This window comes from Lactuca serriola, chromosome 3 (genome assembly GCF_051521515.1).
Source record: "Lactuca serriola cultivar US96UC23 chromosome 3, Lser_US96UC23_V15, whole genome shotgun sequence".
Taxonomy (NCBI): Eukaryota; Viridiplantae; Streptophyta; class Magnoliopsida; order Asterales; family Asteraceae; genus Lactuca; species Lactuca serriola.
In genome coordinates, this window is record NC_136410.1 from 253,591,471 (window position 1) to 253,608,575 (window position 17,105).

Consider the following 17,105-nt stretch of genomic DNA (forward strand, 5'->3'; position numbering starts at 1 on the left):
GTGGGCCCTCTAGCCCTAACTTTATGGACCCACTGGTCCTATCTCTGGAAACTCTGAATCATGCATATCACATATCATAATAACACATAAATAGCATACAAATACACTGACACATAACTCAACAGTACACTAGCACATAACTCTGTTACCACTCTAGGTAAAGTATAGTGAGAAGACTCACCTCAGATTTCTCGGTAAATCTCTGACTCGGTAGGAATATGGCCTAGCCTCCGCCTAATCACATAAGTAAATACTCTCATAAATATAACTCTCGAGACTAGACTCAACCCTCTCTTGGCACCTTTAGAAGGGTAAAAGACCATTTTACCCCTCTCTTGACACAAAGACCCCAATGTTGACCAAATCCTCAAAGTCAACAAAAGTCAACGGTCAAACTTTGACCCAACTCGCCGAGTACATTAGGGCGACTCGGCGAGTCTACACGTGTCCATTATCCCTCTAGTCTCGCATGACACGTCGAGTCTTTCTATTGCTCGACGGGTTACACCTGACATGAATCTTGGGGTCACCTCGACTCAACTGGCCTAGTCCCATTATGAACTCGGCGAGTTCCGCCTTGAACTCCAGTCCTCTACTTCTCTCTGACTCACCGAGTCATTCCCCCAACTCGGCAAGTTACTCACTGAGTGAACTATGGGAAACCCTAGCCCTACTCGTCGAGTCTGCTCTTGGGACTCGGCGAGTTCATGCCATGCTCAAGCTCAAATGACCTCCTGAGGTCAGATCCGTTCCTCTAACCCGTAGATCCGGCCTCCTTAAGCAATATAAACACATAAAGTCTGGATCTTGATGCCTATGCAAAGACTTAATGGCTCTATTTGAAGAAATGGCCTCAATATGTCACCCTAAGCTCATATTACCCAATGTCACCCCATAAAGATCAGGGAGTTAAGGTCTTTGGACCTCTTTGGATCCAGATCCGAAGCCTCAACACAAGAAGGGACCAATTGCACTATCATTCACACTCTAAATGGGCTAGAAACCCTAACTCTCAAGGATTAACACCCAAAACTGAAGAAGTATCGAAAATATACCTCAATATGAAGTCCTTAGGCTCTAAAATCCATAGAATAGCACTCTCTTCAGCTCCCTCTTGCCTTGGTTACCTTCTTCTTGCAAAAATACCCACACAAGGATCAAAAATGGCCTCTTCTTCCTCACAAACCCTCTAGATCGCTTAGGGTTTCACTCAGGGGTCTGGTAGCCGCAATTAGTGGCTATAAGCCCCTTTAAATAGGTCTCAATCCCCGGGAATTAGGGCTTCATTAAACAACGCGGACTCGCCGAGTCCGGTCATTAACCCGGATGGAATTCGCGACTCTACTCGGCGAGTCTAAGCATCAACTCGCCGAGTCCCTCCAAAATCTCCAAAATAAATGAATAAATAATGTACCTGGAAATCCGGATGTTACATAAAAAGGAACCACTTAAACAAAAATCACTCACTATTAAACCACCTTTTACATGGTAAAAATAAATAATGAGCAACAAAACCCAAATATATTGTAATTTCGATAATAAATATAAAGTTAATTTACTTAAAAAATTATGAAAAGATTTTGAAAATTCCACAAAACATTTAAAAGAAAAAGAATCTGAAGTACACGAACTAATTTCTAAAAGCAAGATTTATACAGCATATCAATTAATTAAAATTGGAAGATTAAGAACTCAAATTAATCATTTTAAAATAGTAATAAAAGACATTAACAATTCAATTAATTTTCTTTCAGATGCTTTAATAATTTGTTAAAATGAATTCAAAAGTACAAATTAATTCTTCAAAAGATAACATGCTTTGGACTAATATATTAAAAAACCATTGGAAAATAAATTCTAATATCTCTAATATCATTCAACATTTAGAAAATGCTTTATCATATGAAGAAAACTATTTGTTAAAATTACAATCAGTAAATAAAGAATATAATAATCAATTAAAAAAAGATATCTAGATTACAAGAAGGAATTAAGAAATACAAAAAAATACAAAATCGTAATTTAAAAACAATACGCAATGTTTCAACCACTCTAACAAACACAACTTGTTAATATGGAAACTTTGCAAGAAAAAATAAAAACACAGATATAGAAATTTATAGACTAACTCTAATGAGTAAAAGAGAAACAAATATTAACCTAAACAGTACCTTTATTACAACTAAAATAAAAGATAAAGAGCTAGTTTCGTATATAGCTACAGGAGCTACTTTATGTTTTGGAAGAAGAAAGATATTAAAAAATTAGGAAAAATTAGAAAAACCATTAAAAATTACAATTGCTGATAAATCAATTCACAAAATTTGGTTCGTAGGAAGAGACATAGATATAGTAATTGAAAAGGCACCATTTAAAACTCCAACTATATATCAACATGATTCAGGAATAGATTTAGTAATAGGAAATAATTTCCTTAAATTATATCAACCATTTATACAAACAAATGATCATATAAGTCTCAATCATCCGACAAAATGTATTATAAAAACTGCAATTATCAAATATTATGATCTTATCAAAATAATCAAACAAGAAGTTGGTTTTCTACTACGTATATTACTAACGTTCGCTAAAGAAATTTCCGGAAAACAGCTTGAAGAAGTATGTAGTGAAAACCCGCTAGATGATTAAAAAAATAGAAATAATCAAGAAATAATAATATTATTAAAAATTCCCAATTATGAAGTTAATATTCCAAATAAAATTCCATATAGTATAAAAGATGTTTCTGAATTTAAACAAGAATGCACTGAACTACTAGAAAAATGAATCATTCGAGCTAACAAAAGTCCCCATTCTGCACCAACATTCTATGTAGAAAATAATAATGAAATAAAACGGGGAAAACGAAGAATAGTGATTAATTATAAAAAAATGAACGATGCTGCTATAGGAGACTCATATAAATTACCACGAAAAGAATATATTTTAGAAAAAATAAAAGGAAATACATATTTTAGTACATTTGATGCAAAATCCGGATATTGGCAATTACGCTTACATGAAAATACGAAACCACTAACCACTTTTTCATGTCCTCCTCAGAAGCATTATGAATGGAATGTCCTTCCATTCGGTTTAAAACATGCACCAACAATATATCAGCGATTCATGAATGAAACTTTAAATGGTTTAGATCATATTTGTCTTGCATATATTGATGATATAATTGTTTTTACAAAAGGAAATGAACAAACACACATTGATGCAGTCATCAAGGTTTTACAAAGAATTAAAGAAATGGGTTTAGTTTTATCAAAAAAGAAATCAAAACTTTTTCAATCTACAGTTGAATATCTCGGCTTAAAATTTGGAGAAAATGGTCAATTATAGTTAACAAACAATATACGAGAAAAATTAAATATGTTTCCTGATAAACTTGAAAATAGAAAACAAATACAACGATTTCTTGGTTGTTTAAATTATATTCCAGAACAAGGATTTTTGAAAAACTTAGCAAAAGAAAGAAAAGCTTTACAAAAGAAAATATCAGAAAAAATACCTTGGTCTTGGACCAATACAGATACTATTTTGGTATAAAGTATAAAACAAAAAGTTCAAGTTCTCCACACTTTATATAATGCAAAAATCGACGATTTTCTAATTGTGGAGACAGATGCATCACAAGACACGTGGGCAGGATGCCTAAAAGCAATTATACGTGGAAAGGTATTATTGAGATTAGATAGTGAGGGAAACCTCATATCTAACTCATCAAAAGTATACAATGATAAAGCATACACTGGTATGAAAATACCATCCGAAGTAAACAATGATAAAGTATACGGTGATATGAAAATATCACCAAAAGCATACACTGATACGGATGTATCATCTGAAGTATTAAAAACAGATAAATATGAGCAAAAACTATGCAAATATATATATCGGGAACATTTTCCCAAACGGAGCAAAATTATAGCACATATGAACGAGAAACACTAGCATGTCTCAGAACATTGAAAAAATGGAAAGTCGAGCTACTTCAAACCAAATTCGAATTACGCACAGATTCCTAGTATCTACTTGGCTTTTGGCAATATAAGTTACAAGAAGATTATTGTCGAGGACGATTGATTCGTTGGCAACTACAATTACATCAATTTCATCCATACCTCAAGTATATCAAAAGCGCCAACAATCATATAGCAGACACATTGACAAGAGAATGGAAGCCATCATAGAGAAATAGCTAAAAACATTCCTACTCGAATATGGAAGAAACACCGTTCATGGAAAAAATAACGTCAGCAATGACCAAAGCACACATCATTCAGAAATATATGTCCTTTCGGTGGCGGGAGGAATGATGAAAGCAATGACGTAAAAAGTCATTATTATTGAAGACATTATTGAAGACACGTGTCCTTTCATTATGGAAGAATTGTAATTATTTGTCATTTGTCTTTTATAATTATTATTGTCAAAAAGTAGTGTCTAGGATGTGAAATAAAGTGTATAACCCTCAATAGTCTAGGGGGCTATATTATAAATATGTATGTCGTATTGCAATCAAACGATTTGCAACTCAATTATGTAACCAGCTCTCTTGAGCCTATAAATAGAGCCTTTGCCCATATGAAATAAACAAGTTAAGTTTGAGTGTTTAAGACTTGAGTGGATTGCATCTCACGCCTCCACCCCCAAATTTTTCCCGTTCCCCCGCCCCCGTTTGGGTTGACTTTTTTTTGGTGGAAAGAAGGTGTTTTTTAGACTAAAAGAAGTTATTTTCGGACTAAAAGAAACCATTTTAGGTAAAAATAGTTATTTATATCATAATTTTATATGTTTAAAATAAAAATATTATAACATCTCAAAAACGTTATACTAACAACTTAAAAACATGATATTTTATTAAATTTTGGAAGTTCAAAATCATTGTTATTGTTTATTATATTTTTATTAATATATATATTAACAAAGATAATATATGAACCGGGTCCCCATTGGGGGTTCCGGACGAGACTACATATCCTCGCCGCTGCCCCCGAAATTAAAATGGGGGTTAACCTTGCCCCCTCCCCCGTCCATGTCCCCGATTTGTTAAAAAAAATATTCGCCATTCGGGATCGGGGCCCCACAGGATTTTTTGACATCCTTACCACACTTATAGGGCTAGGTTTTGTCTACTACTTTAATTCCGGTTTCAAAAATAGATAATTTTGTATCTAACTGTATAAAGGCAGGCGTAGATCTATGAATAGGAAATGTTGTACTAGTATCTACAGGACCTAAATTATCAACAGGCTCGCCAAGCACGTTGAAAATTCGTCTGAGAGTCGCTCCATCGACCAGAACACTTAATGGAGCTCCCGTATCAATTACGTCAATCCCTCTCGTTAGACCATCTGTAGCACTCATAGCTACGACCCTAACTCAATTGTTTCCTAATAAATGTTGTACCTCACAAGTCACATTAATTGGTTGACCAGTAGTATCTCGACCCTTAACTATCAGAACGTTATAAATATCAGACATTTTGTCTGACGGAAAGGCTACATCTAGTACCTAGTACCGGACCATTGATTTGGGTGATATAGGGGTGTAAGCGAAACAAGCCAACTCGTGAGAAACTCGAGACCGACTCGAAAAATACTCGAAATCGAATCGATCTTAATCGAGCCGAGCTCGAGCTCGAGCTACTCGAGTACCTTATCGAGCCGATCTCGAGTACTAAAATACCCATCTTGTACGGCTCGTGAGCTTAGTCGAGCTTAGTGTAATTTACATATATGTCATTTCTTTAATTTATTAATTGTTAATCATTAATCTATTCTTAATAAAATACTCTTTGTTTGTCCACATGTCAAACTTTTACAAGTATGGTTAATATCAATGCATTTTACTAATAAATTTCCCGCTCATATATCCTCTTCTTTGATTGATTTAATGAAATTGGTAAATATCCCTTAATATAAGGAATTCAATTCAATTTAATCCCTAAAATTGTGCTTCTGTTTTTGAAAGCTACTATCTACGCACCAATATATTCAAATGTATAATATCCTTGAAAAACAGAAAATGTATTTAAAATTTAATTATCTTATATCACATACGAATATATCCTTAAAAGCTACTCTCCAATGAACAGATATTTCTCATTTTGGTAGAAATTAAACTTAATTTTATCCTCTTATCAAATAAATTTGATAACAACATTTAAAATAACCCACAATGCGTATATGGTATTTGTTTCAAAAAATAAAATTACATATACAGTCCCTTAAAAATAACCCACAATGCATATATGGTCTTTGTTCCACAAAATAAATTTGATAACAACATTTAACATAAAATCGACTTCCACTTTCTTTGTTTGACAACAATATACAAAACAATTTATAAATTTTATTTTAATTGCATATTATTTTTTTTCTTTTTTGTTATAAGGATAAATTTGTCTTTTTCAATTTAACGTACAAAAATAAAAATACAACTTAATACCATCTAAAATTACTTTTAAATTTATTATCCGTGGTGCCTTATAACCTAGTAACATAATAAAAAAAAAACCTAAAAAATCCCTCATATATCTATCCGTCAATCCATCCTAAAGTCCTAATTCCCAAACCCTTAATCCTTTATTCCCTTACGTCTTGTTCCCCAGTTTTTTTGTAAATTCATCAAAGGAAAGGGAAGAAAAATTTTGACCGAAAGAAAGGGAGGGGAAGGAAAAAATTCATTATACCGTGTTCCTGAGTTCGAAGGAAATGAAAAGAAATGAGAGGAAAATTTTATGTTTTCGTGTTCCCGAGTTAGGAGGAAAAAGAAAATAAAACTTGAAATTTTCCTTCCCCTCACTTTCTTCCCAAATCCGTCCAATTTGGGAGGAAAATTTGGAAGGAAAATATGACTCCAAAATCCCTCCCCTCCCTTCACTTTCTTTCCATTAATGAAACTCGGGAACACGATTTTCCTTCGATACCCCTCACTTTCCCTCTGTATCCTACCATTTCCCTCCTTAAGTAGAACTCGGGAACAAGGCGTTAGCTATCGGCTATCGCCTTATCCCCTGACCCTATCGTTCAGACCTTCACAAATCGCAAAACGCAAATCGCCATTCGCCAGCATCTCCTCCGCTGCTCCACATACCGGTTGCCACCTGCCGATGCACTATTTGTGCTCGTCGCCGCTGCTCCACCATCCTTATTCGCCACCATTCATAATCGCCGGCCTCTACTTCATCGATGGTTGCTGAGTAAGAACAGAGAACGATACATACATACATACGATTGAAGTTGTACTTGTAAGTCCATATTTCTTTCTTTTTCTTACAGTAATATTTGATTTCTTATTGTGTCTTGGTGTATCTATGTGACAGTCGATTTCCAGCTTTCAGTTCCTTTTGTGTCTTACAGTAATAGTCGATGTGTATGTAAGTGATAGTCTCGCTTACACCCGATGATACAAGTGTCTTTTTGTTAAGCGTGGTAACCCCAGAATTGAATTGTTACTTTGAGGCCATTATTTGATCTGATTTATGTGAGCCCACAACTCCAATTTCGGCCGATTGTGATGCCCTAGAAATGTTACTTCTTTTGACGGAAGCTGTTTGTTTACCTTTTAATTGAAAAATTAAGGTAACCTCTTAAAAATTCAGATCTCGGGTGTTAGATTAAAATACACCTCTTAATTTCTCGGACATATGATTCGCATCTGAAAAAAAAAAAAAAAAAAGGGGCACGCGTGTTTCCTGTTGCCCACAACGACGCAACCTCCTTTTCCCCTCCCAACCATCAACGACGCCTCTCCTCCACTCCACACTGCTACAACTCCGATCCCCTCTCCTGCCGCCGCCGTCGGATTCGCCTGTGGCGCCTTCGTCTCCTCCTCCAGCTGCATCGCCTCCGGCATCATCTCCGGGTTTTCCCTTGATATTTCAGCCCCACTTTCCCTCTTCTCTTTCAATACACACGACGTTCCCTCACCCACTCCATCTTCGGAACCAGCCGGCCGGATCTTTCGCCAGTGCCGTCATCGCCGAAGCCATCCAAGTCCCTCATCGACAACTCAACTTTTGGTAAGGTTATTTTTCCCCTAAAACTCGATTATTCTATTTCAATCCCAATCCCAAACAGCATTCAAGCACGATGGTGAAAGTAAGCATTTTGTGTCGCTCTCTCCATCAATTTTTTTGGCTTGATTTTGTCGATCCTACCCCTTGTGTTGTGGCCCCTGTTCATCAAAGTGATTGCTACTTGTTAGGTTATATTACAATTTTGATCTGATGTGGTCTATATGTGTTCATTCGAACATACAGCGAATGGTTTTACTTGATTGTGCATACTTGTTTGATTGGAGTCGAACGCAATTGAGTCAATTGTGTTCATCGGAGTCAAACATAAAAAGTCAAAACTGAATTCTTATTTGTTGATTCAGTGAATTTCAATTCTATTTTTGTTCATGTTGATAGCGAATGGCTCGATATTGAGATTGGGAAGTCAGGTTTGATACCTGGATAGCGAAGATGACACAGTCGATTGGAATGATTGGAAACTATTGGCTAGTAATTATAATGAAATATTAGGTTCTTTAGTTTTCATTGTATATTTTTTTTTAATATTGGGTGTAATGTTTAGCATCCTACTTCCATGGATTTTTTTTCAAAGATATGATGTTGTAATTGAAAGAAACGATAAAAAAAGGGTAAAATTGTCATTTTTATCATTCAGCACCAAAATTTAGAGGTTGCTCTTTATTTATTTAATTTCCCAATTTATCCTTCTAGACTATTAGAATAGCATCTAAGGTATAGCAAAAAACCATTATATTTTGGGCAGTTTTGCAGTTTAACTAACCACTAATACAATGTTTCAATAAAACCATATAAGTTTCATCCATTTTCCAAATTAATCATTTTCAGTTGATATAACATGTCAAAATGGTAAATTTTGGAAAAAAGTCTGAAACCTTTATGGTTTGATTAGAAAATGTTAACCCAATCTTGAGAGTTAATTACACTTACATTTTAATTACATAGAACGCAAAAGTTTTTCCAATCGTTATATGATTTAAATGGACCTAATTGAGGTTATAGAAAATAACACAAAATATTTTCTAAGGATATGTGATTTAAGTTTGTAATTTTGTTGAATGTAGATAGATACACTGAAAAATTATAATCTGAATTGACAAAGGACACAACCATGGAAGATTCAAAAAATCGTGCATTTGATGCAATAGCAAGAAGAGAAGCTCATGAGCTTCAGTTACAACAAAAACACAAGAACAAAAAGAGAATTCTAGAAAGTTCTCCCGATTTTAAGTCCACATCAAAGAAAGGTTATTGAGCTATAAATTTTATATTTATTTGGTTTTACACTTAATTTCGTTTGATTTTTTTTTTCTTTTAATCTTTGTAGGCAAATATTCTTTCTCAGTGCAAACGACTAAAAGAGGTGCAAACTACAATTCTATATTCTGTATAGATTTTGTTTTAGAAAGTCAAAGTCAAAGTCAAAGTCAATCGTTATTTTTGTTGCCTAATTATACAGATGTTGAAGAAGAACATCATCCTATATATCTTCCACTCTCTCACCCTGTACATGAGAATTTAGCAAAGTCGGATATTCAGGTCTTTATTTTTTTTATTTATTCTTTCCAATTTTTTTTATTAAAGTATTTCAATAAGTAATTTACACAGGGAAATGTAGTGGACAAAATTTTGCATGAACTTTTACAAAGTGGAGATTCTGCTCAAAATTACATGCAAGGATCAAGAAGAATGAAAATTGATAATCGTGTTCATCTTGATAATAAAATAAAAGACAATAAAAAATCTGGAATTGTTACACTTACAAAAGCGTTACAAAGCCACTCAAAAAGATCAAAAAAACACATGTCGATGAAACAACACAAGAAATATGGGTCTTTGGATTTGCCTCAAGAGCAGCATAAGTTAGTTTTTATTTTTATTTTTTTTCCTTTTTTCAAATTTATGTTTGTTAGAAGTTATATTTTTTGTTTTGAAAAATATTTATTTTTATATTGTTTACAGCTTTGAAACGTTTAAACCGATGCATGAAATTTGGAAGGGGTATATAATGCAACTTTTGAAGAGTGTTGGGTAAGAGTTCTTTTTTACTACTTTTTAAATTTTATTTTGGAGTAAATTACAGAAATGGTCCCTGTGGATAAAGGGCAAACTGGTCATTTTTAATATTTAATCTCTTATTGTTAAAGCCAAAAGGGACCAATGGTGTAATTGTTTGAAACCATGGGAACACCAAGTTTTAACTTTTCAAAGATTGGAACAAACTACAGGGACCATTTCTGTAATTTACTCTGTAAATTATGAATATATTAAAGAAAAAGAAAAATACATTAAAAAGGGTATAAAAGTCATTTTACATGGATCAAAAGGACCAACTACTCAAGAAATTGAAACCACAGGACTATCCTTCTCAACAAAAAAAGTTAGGGACTGAACCCGTGACTTTTTGTAAAGCACAGGGACTATTAATGTAATGTTGTCTTGATTTAGTTTTATTTAGAGTAAATTACACAAACCCACCCCTCTTTTTATTAATAGCAATAATAATAAACACGTAATTATAATTAAATTAGTAAAAAAAAATAGACAAGGGGTAAAAAAGTCATTTTAACTTGGGGCAGGTACCAAATTGGATACCAAAGCTGAAAAAGGTTACAAAAAAGGACTGAGCGTGGTAAAAAGTGAAAACCACAGGGACCATATTTGTAAATGATTAATATTTATTTTTCTGATTTTGTTGCAATTCTGATGAATGTTTCAGGAAAAGCCAAATGGCTCAATGTCTTCTTGGTGCAGATCTTCATGGTGCATTTATTCTAGGTTAAAACTCGTAATTTCATATTTTTATTAATTATATTTTATTCTGAATATATTTATATTTCATTCAAAAAAAAATTTGAAATTCTTTTTGTTTATTGCAGTTGCACAATGCAAAATGGATGGGTTCACTGGAGTGAGTGGGATCATGATTCGTGAAACCGCAGAGACATTTGGAATAATCACAAAAGATAATAAATACAAAGGTAATTATCATCTCTTTTACAAAAAAACACAATTTTTTTTATTATAAAATTTCCATCATTTTATCAGTTTAGCCACTTGATTATTTTTTATTGTGATTAAATCATTATTCTTTTTTTCCTACCGTTTAAGAAAACCTTTTTTTTAACCTGGTTTTGATATTATCAAGGCAGAATACAAATACAAACTAATAATAATAATAAATAATGATAATGGTTTAAACTGTTACAAAAAGTATAATGGTTTATAATTTGAAATTTCAGTTGTAGTGAAGAAGTTATCTGTATTTATGCTCCAAATTGATTGCTGGAAGATTACACTACATGGAGATAAGCTAACTTCTAGGAAAATTGGCCAATGATTTCACAACTTTATGTAAGCTTCATATGAATATAACCCACTTTCATATTTTTCTTGTCGGGATTTTATATATATATATATATATATATATATATATATATATATATATATATATTAAGCCTCTATTTTACATGGGAACACTTCTATATGCGTATTTATTTCTAAAATTTACTCCGCGTTATTTAGTTATGAAATTTACATTTATTAAAGACTAGGTTATAACTCGTGGAAACCTAGGTCGGTATATTTAAAATTTTTATATAGATAAAAAATAATAAATGTCAAAAAAAAAAAAAAACAAAGATATTGTCATTGTAAGTAATTATGAATTAATTTGTTAAGCAAAATAAACATAATAATGTTATTAGGATATGATTTTGTATTTTCAAAATTTGAATTTCAATTGAATTTGATTTGTTACCATAAAAAAAGAAAATAATAAAAATCATACGTGGCAAAGAAACATTTTAAAAAATTGACGCATGTCATTTTTAGGTTTCATTTATTAGAAGAGGTAGATGTTTGATTATTAATTATGTTTCTAATCAAGTGTGTTGTATAATAACATTATAATAACCAGAAAAATATACAAAGAAGCCAACGAAAGCAAGTAAATCTTTGTTAGACCCGGGTACTGGTTTTTAAGAGCCAGACTTTCACACCACTTATCCTTTTAGAAAAAAGGTACGACATCCAGCACAAATATGCCTATGAAAAAAGGTTATTTAAAGAGATCCCTAATTCTTGAAAATCATAATTAATTTGTGAAATTGAAAACCAAGTCCTCGGTAATCCACGTTTTGCCAACAGTTTATCCTTCCTAATAAATGAAAATAATTTTGCCACATGTCACTTTCTCATTAACTTGGACACATGTCATTTTTTGGTAATTTTGAATAATTTTTTTTCCACTTGTCATTTTCTCATTGTTTATTTTTTCTTAATTAACACATCATATTTACAACTCAATTAATAATTGCCTTGTTGAAAATAACAATTAAATTATAATATTACAACTTATATACTATTAAATATGTTTCCTTTTAAATTCAAATTTTAAAATTTAAATTTCAAAATTAAATAAATCTTTGTTTAAACCTTCATATTTAATTTTTTTGTTTTATTCAACCTGTATAACATACGGGTTTCATAACTAGTCATCGAATAAAAAACAGTTCCAAAACTGCCATTACTTTTAGAGAGCGTAATAGTAGACCAATCAACCCAATTTATCTTTCTATTGCCTTTATTACCACCCTATAAACACCTTCTTCTCAAGCTCTCCAATAAATCCAAAATTTCCTTTTGCGCTTTAAATAAATAAAGTGAAGTAATAAAGAGGAATGCTACCTATCATCAATTTGAGAAGAGTGAGTGTTTAGAACGAAAGATTTTTAGCCTTCCAAGAGGTAAATGCACACCTAAATTTATACATAATTGGACTCCAATTCTTAGCAAGTTGGCATAATGGAAAGCCCAAAATAAGTGAGGGAAGCAAGTGAGCTCAAAACAAGACACTATCAAGTCTAACAATCTTAACATTATATTTTTCAAGAACACCATAAACCTTACTTTTAAAGGTTAACTTTCAATCCGGAAGCAAGATAAAAGTAGCTTAGAACTCCATAGAGATTAATAAAATTAACCGGAAATTATTATTCAATGAAAGTGACATCATGTGCATACATGAGATGAAACAACTTATGACCATGATTAGGAAGAGAAATACCTTGGAGGATATGTTGATCACAATCTCCTTTCATAGAAATAGGTAAGCCCTCCATCGTTGGGATAAAGAGAATGAGAAAGGGGATCTCCTTGTCTAACAACATTCCATATATCAAACTCTCTAGTAGCCGATATGTTAACTAAGATAGAAGCTCCACCGGAAGAGAGATGACTTCTAGTCCAACCTCTCCATTTAGAACCAAAATTCATTTGTTCCAAAATAGAATTAAAGAATATTCAAATAAACAAATCAAAAGCTTTATGAAAATCGACTCTAAAAATCAAAACTTTTTCCTTTACCTTTCTAACCCAAGTGTATAACTCACTAATAACAAGCCCCCATCAAGAATACATCTACCTTCAACATACCCTGACTACTCTCGTCCAATAATTTTTCCAATGACCTTTTGAAGTTATAAGACAAGAAGCTTTGAAACCACTTTATACATGCACCCCATCAAGATTCATAAGTTTATAATATTTCAAAGCAATGAGATCTCAAATCTTTGAAATATAAGTAAAATAAAAGAAGCATTACAACATTTTCTGATCTCATTCTATTTAAACTCTTTTACAAAGTTAACAAAATAGCATTTAAGATTCTCTTAAATCTCCTTAATAAATTTGAAAGTAAACCATCATGGGGCTTTGTTATTTCCATGACACCAAACCACATTTTTTTTGAGAGGGTTAAGAGAATTTCTAATAAATCTTGATTCATTATAGATAACTTTCTAAAACATTTATGTATCAATTTTGGTTTCACCATAACAAAGTCGCTGAATTTAGTAGAGAAAAAGCACCAAATCTCCTTTTTTTTTTTTTAAGAGTAGGATTCGTCAACCAAATATTGTCAATCATGAGCCTGTTTATTCTACCCCACCTTTATAATTGAAATTCAAAACTTAGTATTTAAACAACCCAATAATTAGTATTATGATAGTTACAAACTGTTTAGTATCGACAAACAAACCATGGTATGATATTATTTATGATTAAATATCCAAAACGTTTTCACAAAAACAAGCAACTAACGATTAATATCAAGGATTAAATGTTAAGAAATTGCAAAAAATAATTCAATTATTGATAACATTGTTACCGAATTTTGTCCAAAACTCAGAATGATCATTTATGATCAAATCTATTATAAGAAGGGAGTAGAAGTAGACTGTCATGTTGTTGGGCGAATTTAAATACAAAACAAGAAATTAAAACCAACCTAGTTATCTAATAACCGGTCTTGATTGTAGAAAACTACGTGGATCTGTCTCTTGTACTTAAATGTTTTTACTTCGCTTCTAAGTTGTAAGCAATAGAGTAAAACATCAAGATTTAATTCAGACTTATTAGTTTTTCAACAGCTATGGAAAACGCAAAGTGAATACTTAGAAACGGGAATAAACTATGATTGCTTGATAGAGAGGAGAGAGCTGCAAATTTTTGATGTGTGTAAATGGTACATGAGAGGTCCTATTTATTAGGGATGGCATTTGAAACCGGAACCGGAATCGGAATCAGGTCAGAGCCGTTAGAACCGAAATATATAGAACTGGTTCCGGTTCTAGGTTTAAAGAATGGATTTACTCGGGTTCTGGTAATCCGGGTTTGGGTCCATTGGGTCCGGGTAAACCGGGTTTAAGAACCGGAACCGATGTTAGGAACCGGAACCACTTTTAGGTGCCGGAACCGGTTTCTATGAAAAGTTTAAAACATTCATATCTCATTCATTTCAAGTCGGATTGACATGCGATTTACTCCAACATGTAGTTTAGAATTTGTGCATGATTTTAGATTATAAATTTGCCATTTTTAGTTTTATATTCAACTAGATTATAACCCACGTTAAACGTGGGGAACATACAAAAAAAGTATAAATCGTTGAATGCCATATATGTGGACAATTTTTTATATTAAAAAGAATTGGATGCATTAATGGGTTAAAATGAATTTTTTCAATTCTTCAATACATATATTAAACAAAATCAATATCATAAAACAAAATAAGAGATGAGTTGACGATTAAAAAATTTACCCTACATTTGATATTTTTTCCATCACCCACTAATTAGCATGGTGAATAACATCTTTAACATGATGGTCAATCAATACAAAAGAAGCAGACTAATATTCATATTGAACACGGATTACGACCATCGCCGTAAAATTATAAAATGACACTTTAATGGACAATGAAATAAAATTGGAAACATTCGAATATAGATTAATGGCACAAGAACTTTACAAACGTAAAATTATGAACTTACTTGCTATAAACATCAGAAACTCCACCACAACAATCACAAGTAAATGGTTCAACATTAGTATCACCATCATTCTTACTTACTTTTTTTTGAATAGTCATGACAATAAAAAGAATACCAGCATTCGTCTAAATCAAAACCGATGACAGTAACAATGATGGACAAACCAATTACCTATTTCAAAAAAAAATTAAAAAATATATAAAAAAAGTCATACATATATTCATTATGATACTATTTTGAATTCTTTGATTTCAAATTCTATAATTATGAAAGGTAAATACAAATTACTTGAATTTAAAAAGGAATGAACCATATTTATGTTTTGACAATTATTTTTACATTTATTTCACTTCAATACATTCCAATTAAAAATTTCAGTCACCATTAATAAGTTTTGAACTTCCCAAACGTAGTCAACTTAATTTAGTTAATATTAATTTTATTTTATTTTATTATGGCATCATCAAAATGATCCAATGATTAAAATTAATTAAGCAAACAAAATAAATGGTCCTGATTGTTGAATGTGATGTCATCAAGTTTCTCTTTTAATATATATAGACACTAAACCCTTCGAGAAGGTACTCTATTTTTACTTTTATTTATTTATTTTTTATTCAATCCAAACACATAATCCAATTCAATTAACACATAACTAATTAAACTGAATTTTACTTCATCTAATCCAAACATAGAATCCAATCCAAACACACACACGCACACAATCACAAACACACACACACATACAGAGAGAGAGAGAGAGAGAGAGGGAGAGAGAGTGTGTGTGAGAATAGAAAATCCGTTTATCAAAAACTCACTAATAAGCCACTGATACATATATTGAACACATAAACTATAATCAAATGTAAGAAATTAATCAATAAATCAAAAAAAAAAATGTTAACCTTATGAAGCTTGTATTCGAACGTGATGCTGCAAAGTCCTGATTTCATGAAATTGTGATAACAACTAAATGATATTATACTTATACATAATTTTGAACAACGATTTTGGTAAGGTTATGAAGAAATTAATATTATGATTCATATCATATTATTTTGAATTCTTTGATTTCAAATTTTATAATTATGAAAGATATATATACAAATTACTTGATTTTAAAAAGAAAGGAACCATATTTATGTTTTGACAAATATGTTGACACTTATTTCACTTCAATACATTCCAATTAAAAGTTTCAGTCACCATTAATAAGTTTTCAACTTTTCCTAAAGTAGTCAAATTAATTTAGTTAATATTAATTTTATTTTATTTTATGATGACATCATCAAAATGATCCAATGGTTGAAATTAATCAATGAAACACAATGAATGGTCCTGATCGTTGAAGGTGATGTCACCAGGTTTCTCTTTAAATATATATTAGATTATAACATGCGTTAAACACGAGGGAACACATGAAAAAAGTATAACTCGTTGAAGAACATATTTGTAGACAACTTTTTATGTTAAAAAGAATTGGATGCATTAATGGGTTAAAATGAATTTATTCAATTCTTTAAAACATATATTAAACAAAATTAATATCATAAAACAAAATAAGAGATGAGTTGACGATTAAAAAAATTAACACTACCTTTGATATTTTTCCATCAGCTACTTATTACCCTGGTGAATAACCTTTTTAACATGACGGTCAAACAATACAAAAGAAGTAGACTCAGTTTCATATTGAACACGAATTACGACCCCTA

The 17,105-nt window shown here is 31.8% G+C and overlaps 1 protein-coding gene across 4 annotated transcripts; it reads left to right on the plus strand.

Annotated features, from left to right (window-relative positions):
* Positions 1-7,671: 7,671 nt before the first annotated feature.
* On the plus strand, positions 7,672-11,571 carry POP4 (ribonuclease P family protein). Of its 4 annotated transcripts, none has more exons than XM_079032131.1 (9): positions 7,672-8,046; positions 9,121-9,303; positions 9,384-9,419; positions 9,516-9,595; positions 9,665-9,918; positions 10,019-10,087; positions 10,776-10,834; positions 10,936-11,037; positions 11,299-11,571. In XM_079032131.1, exons 2-9 carry the CDS (start codon positions 9,168-9,170, stop codon positions 11,394-11,396), a joined length of 834 nt encoding a protein of 277 aa, XP_078888257.1. In that variant the 5' UTR covers positions 7,672-8,046; positions 9,121-9,167; the 3' UTR covers positions 11,397-11,571. The 4 variants fall into 4 exon arrangements, with proteins under 4 accessions (XP_078888257.1, XP_078888259.1, XP_078888256.1 ...); XM_079032133.1 differs by having other exon boundaries at positions 9,159-9,303; XM_079032130.1 differs by having other exon boundaries at positions 7,672-8,041.
* Positions 11,572-17,105: the final 5,534 nt, after the last annotated feature.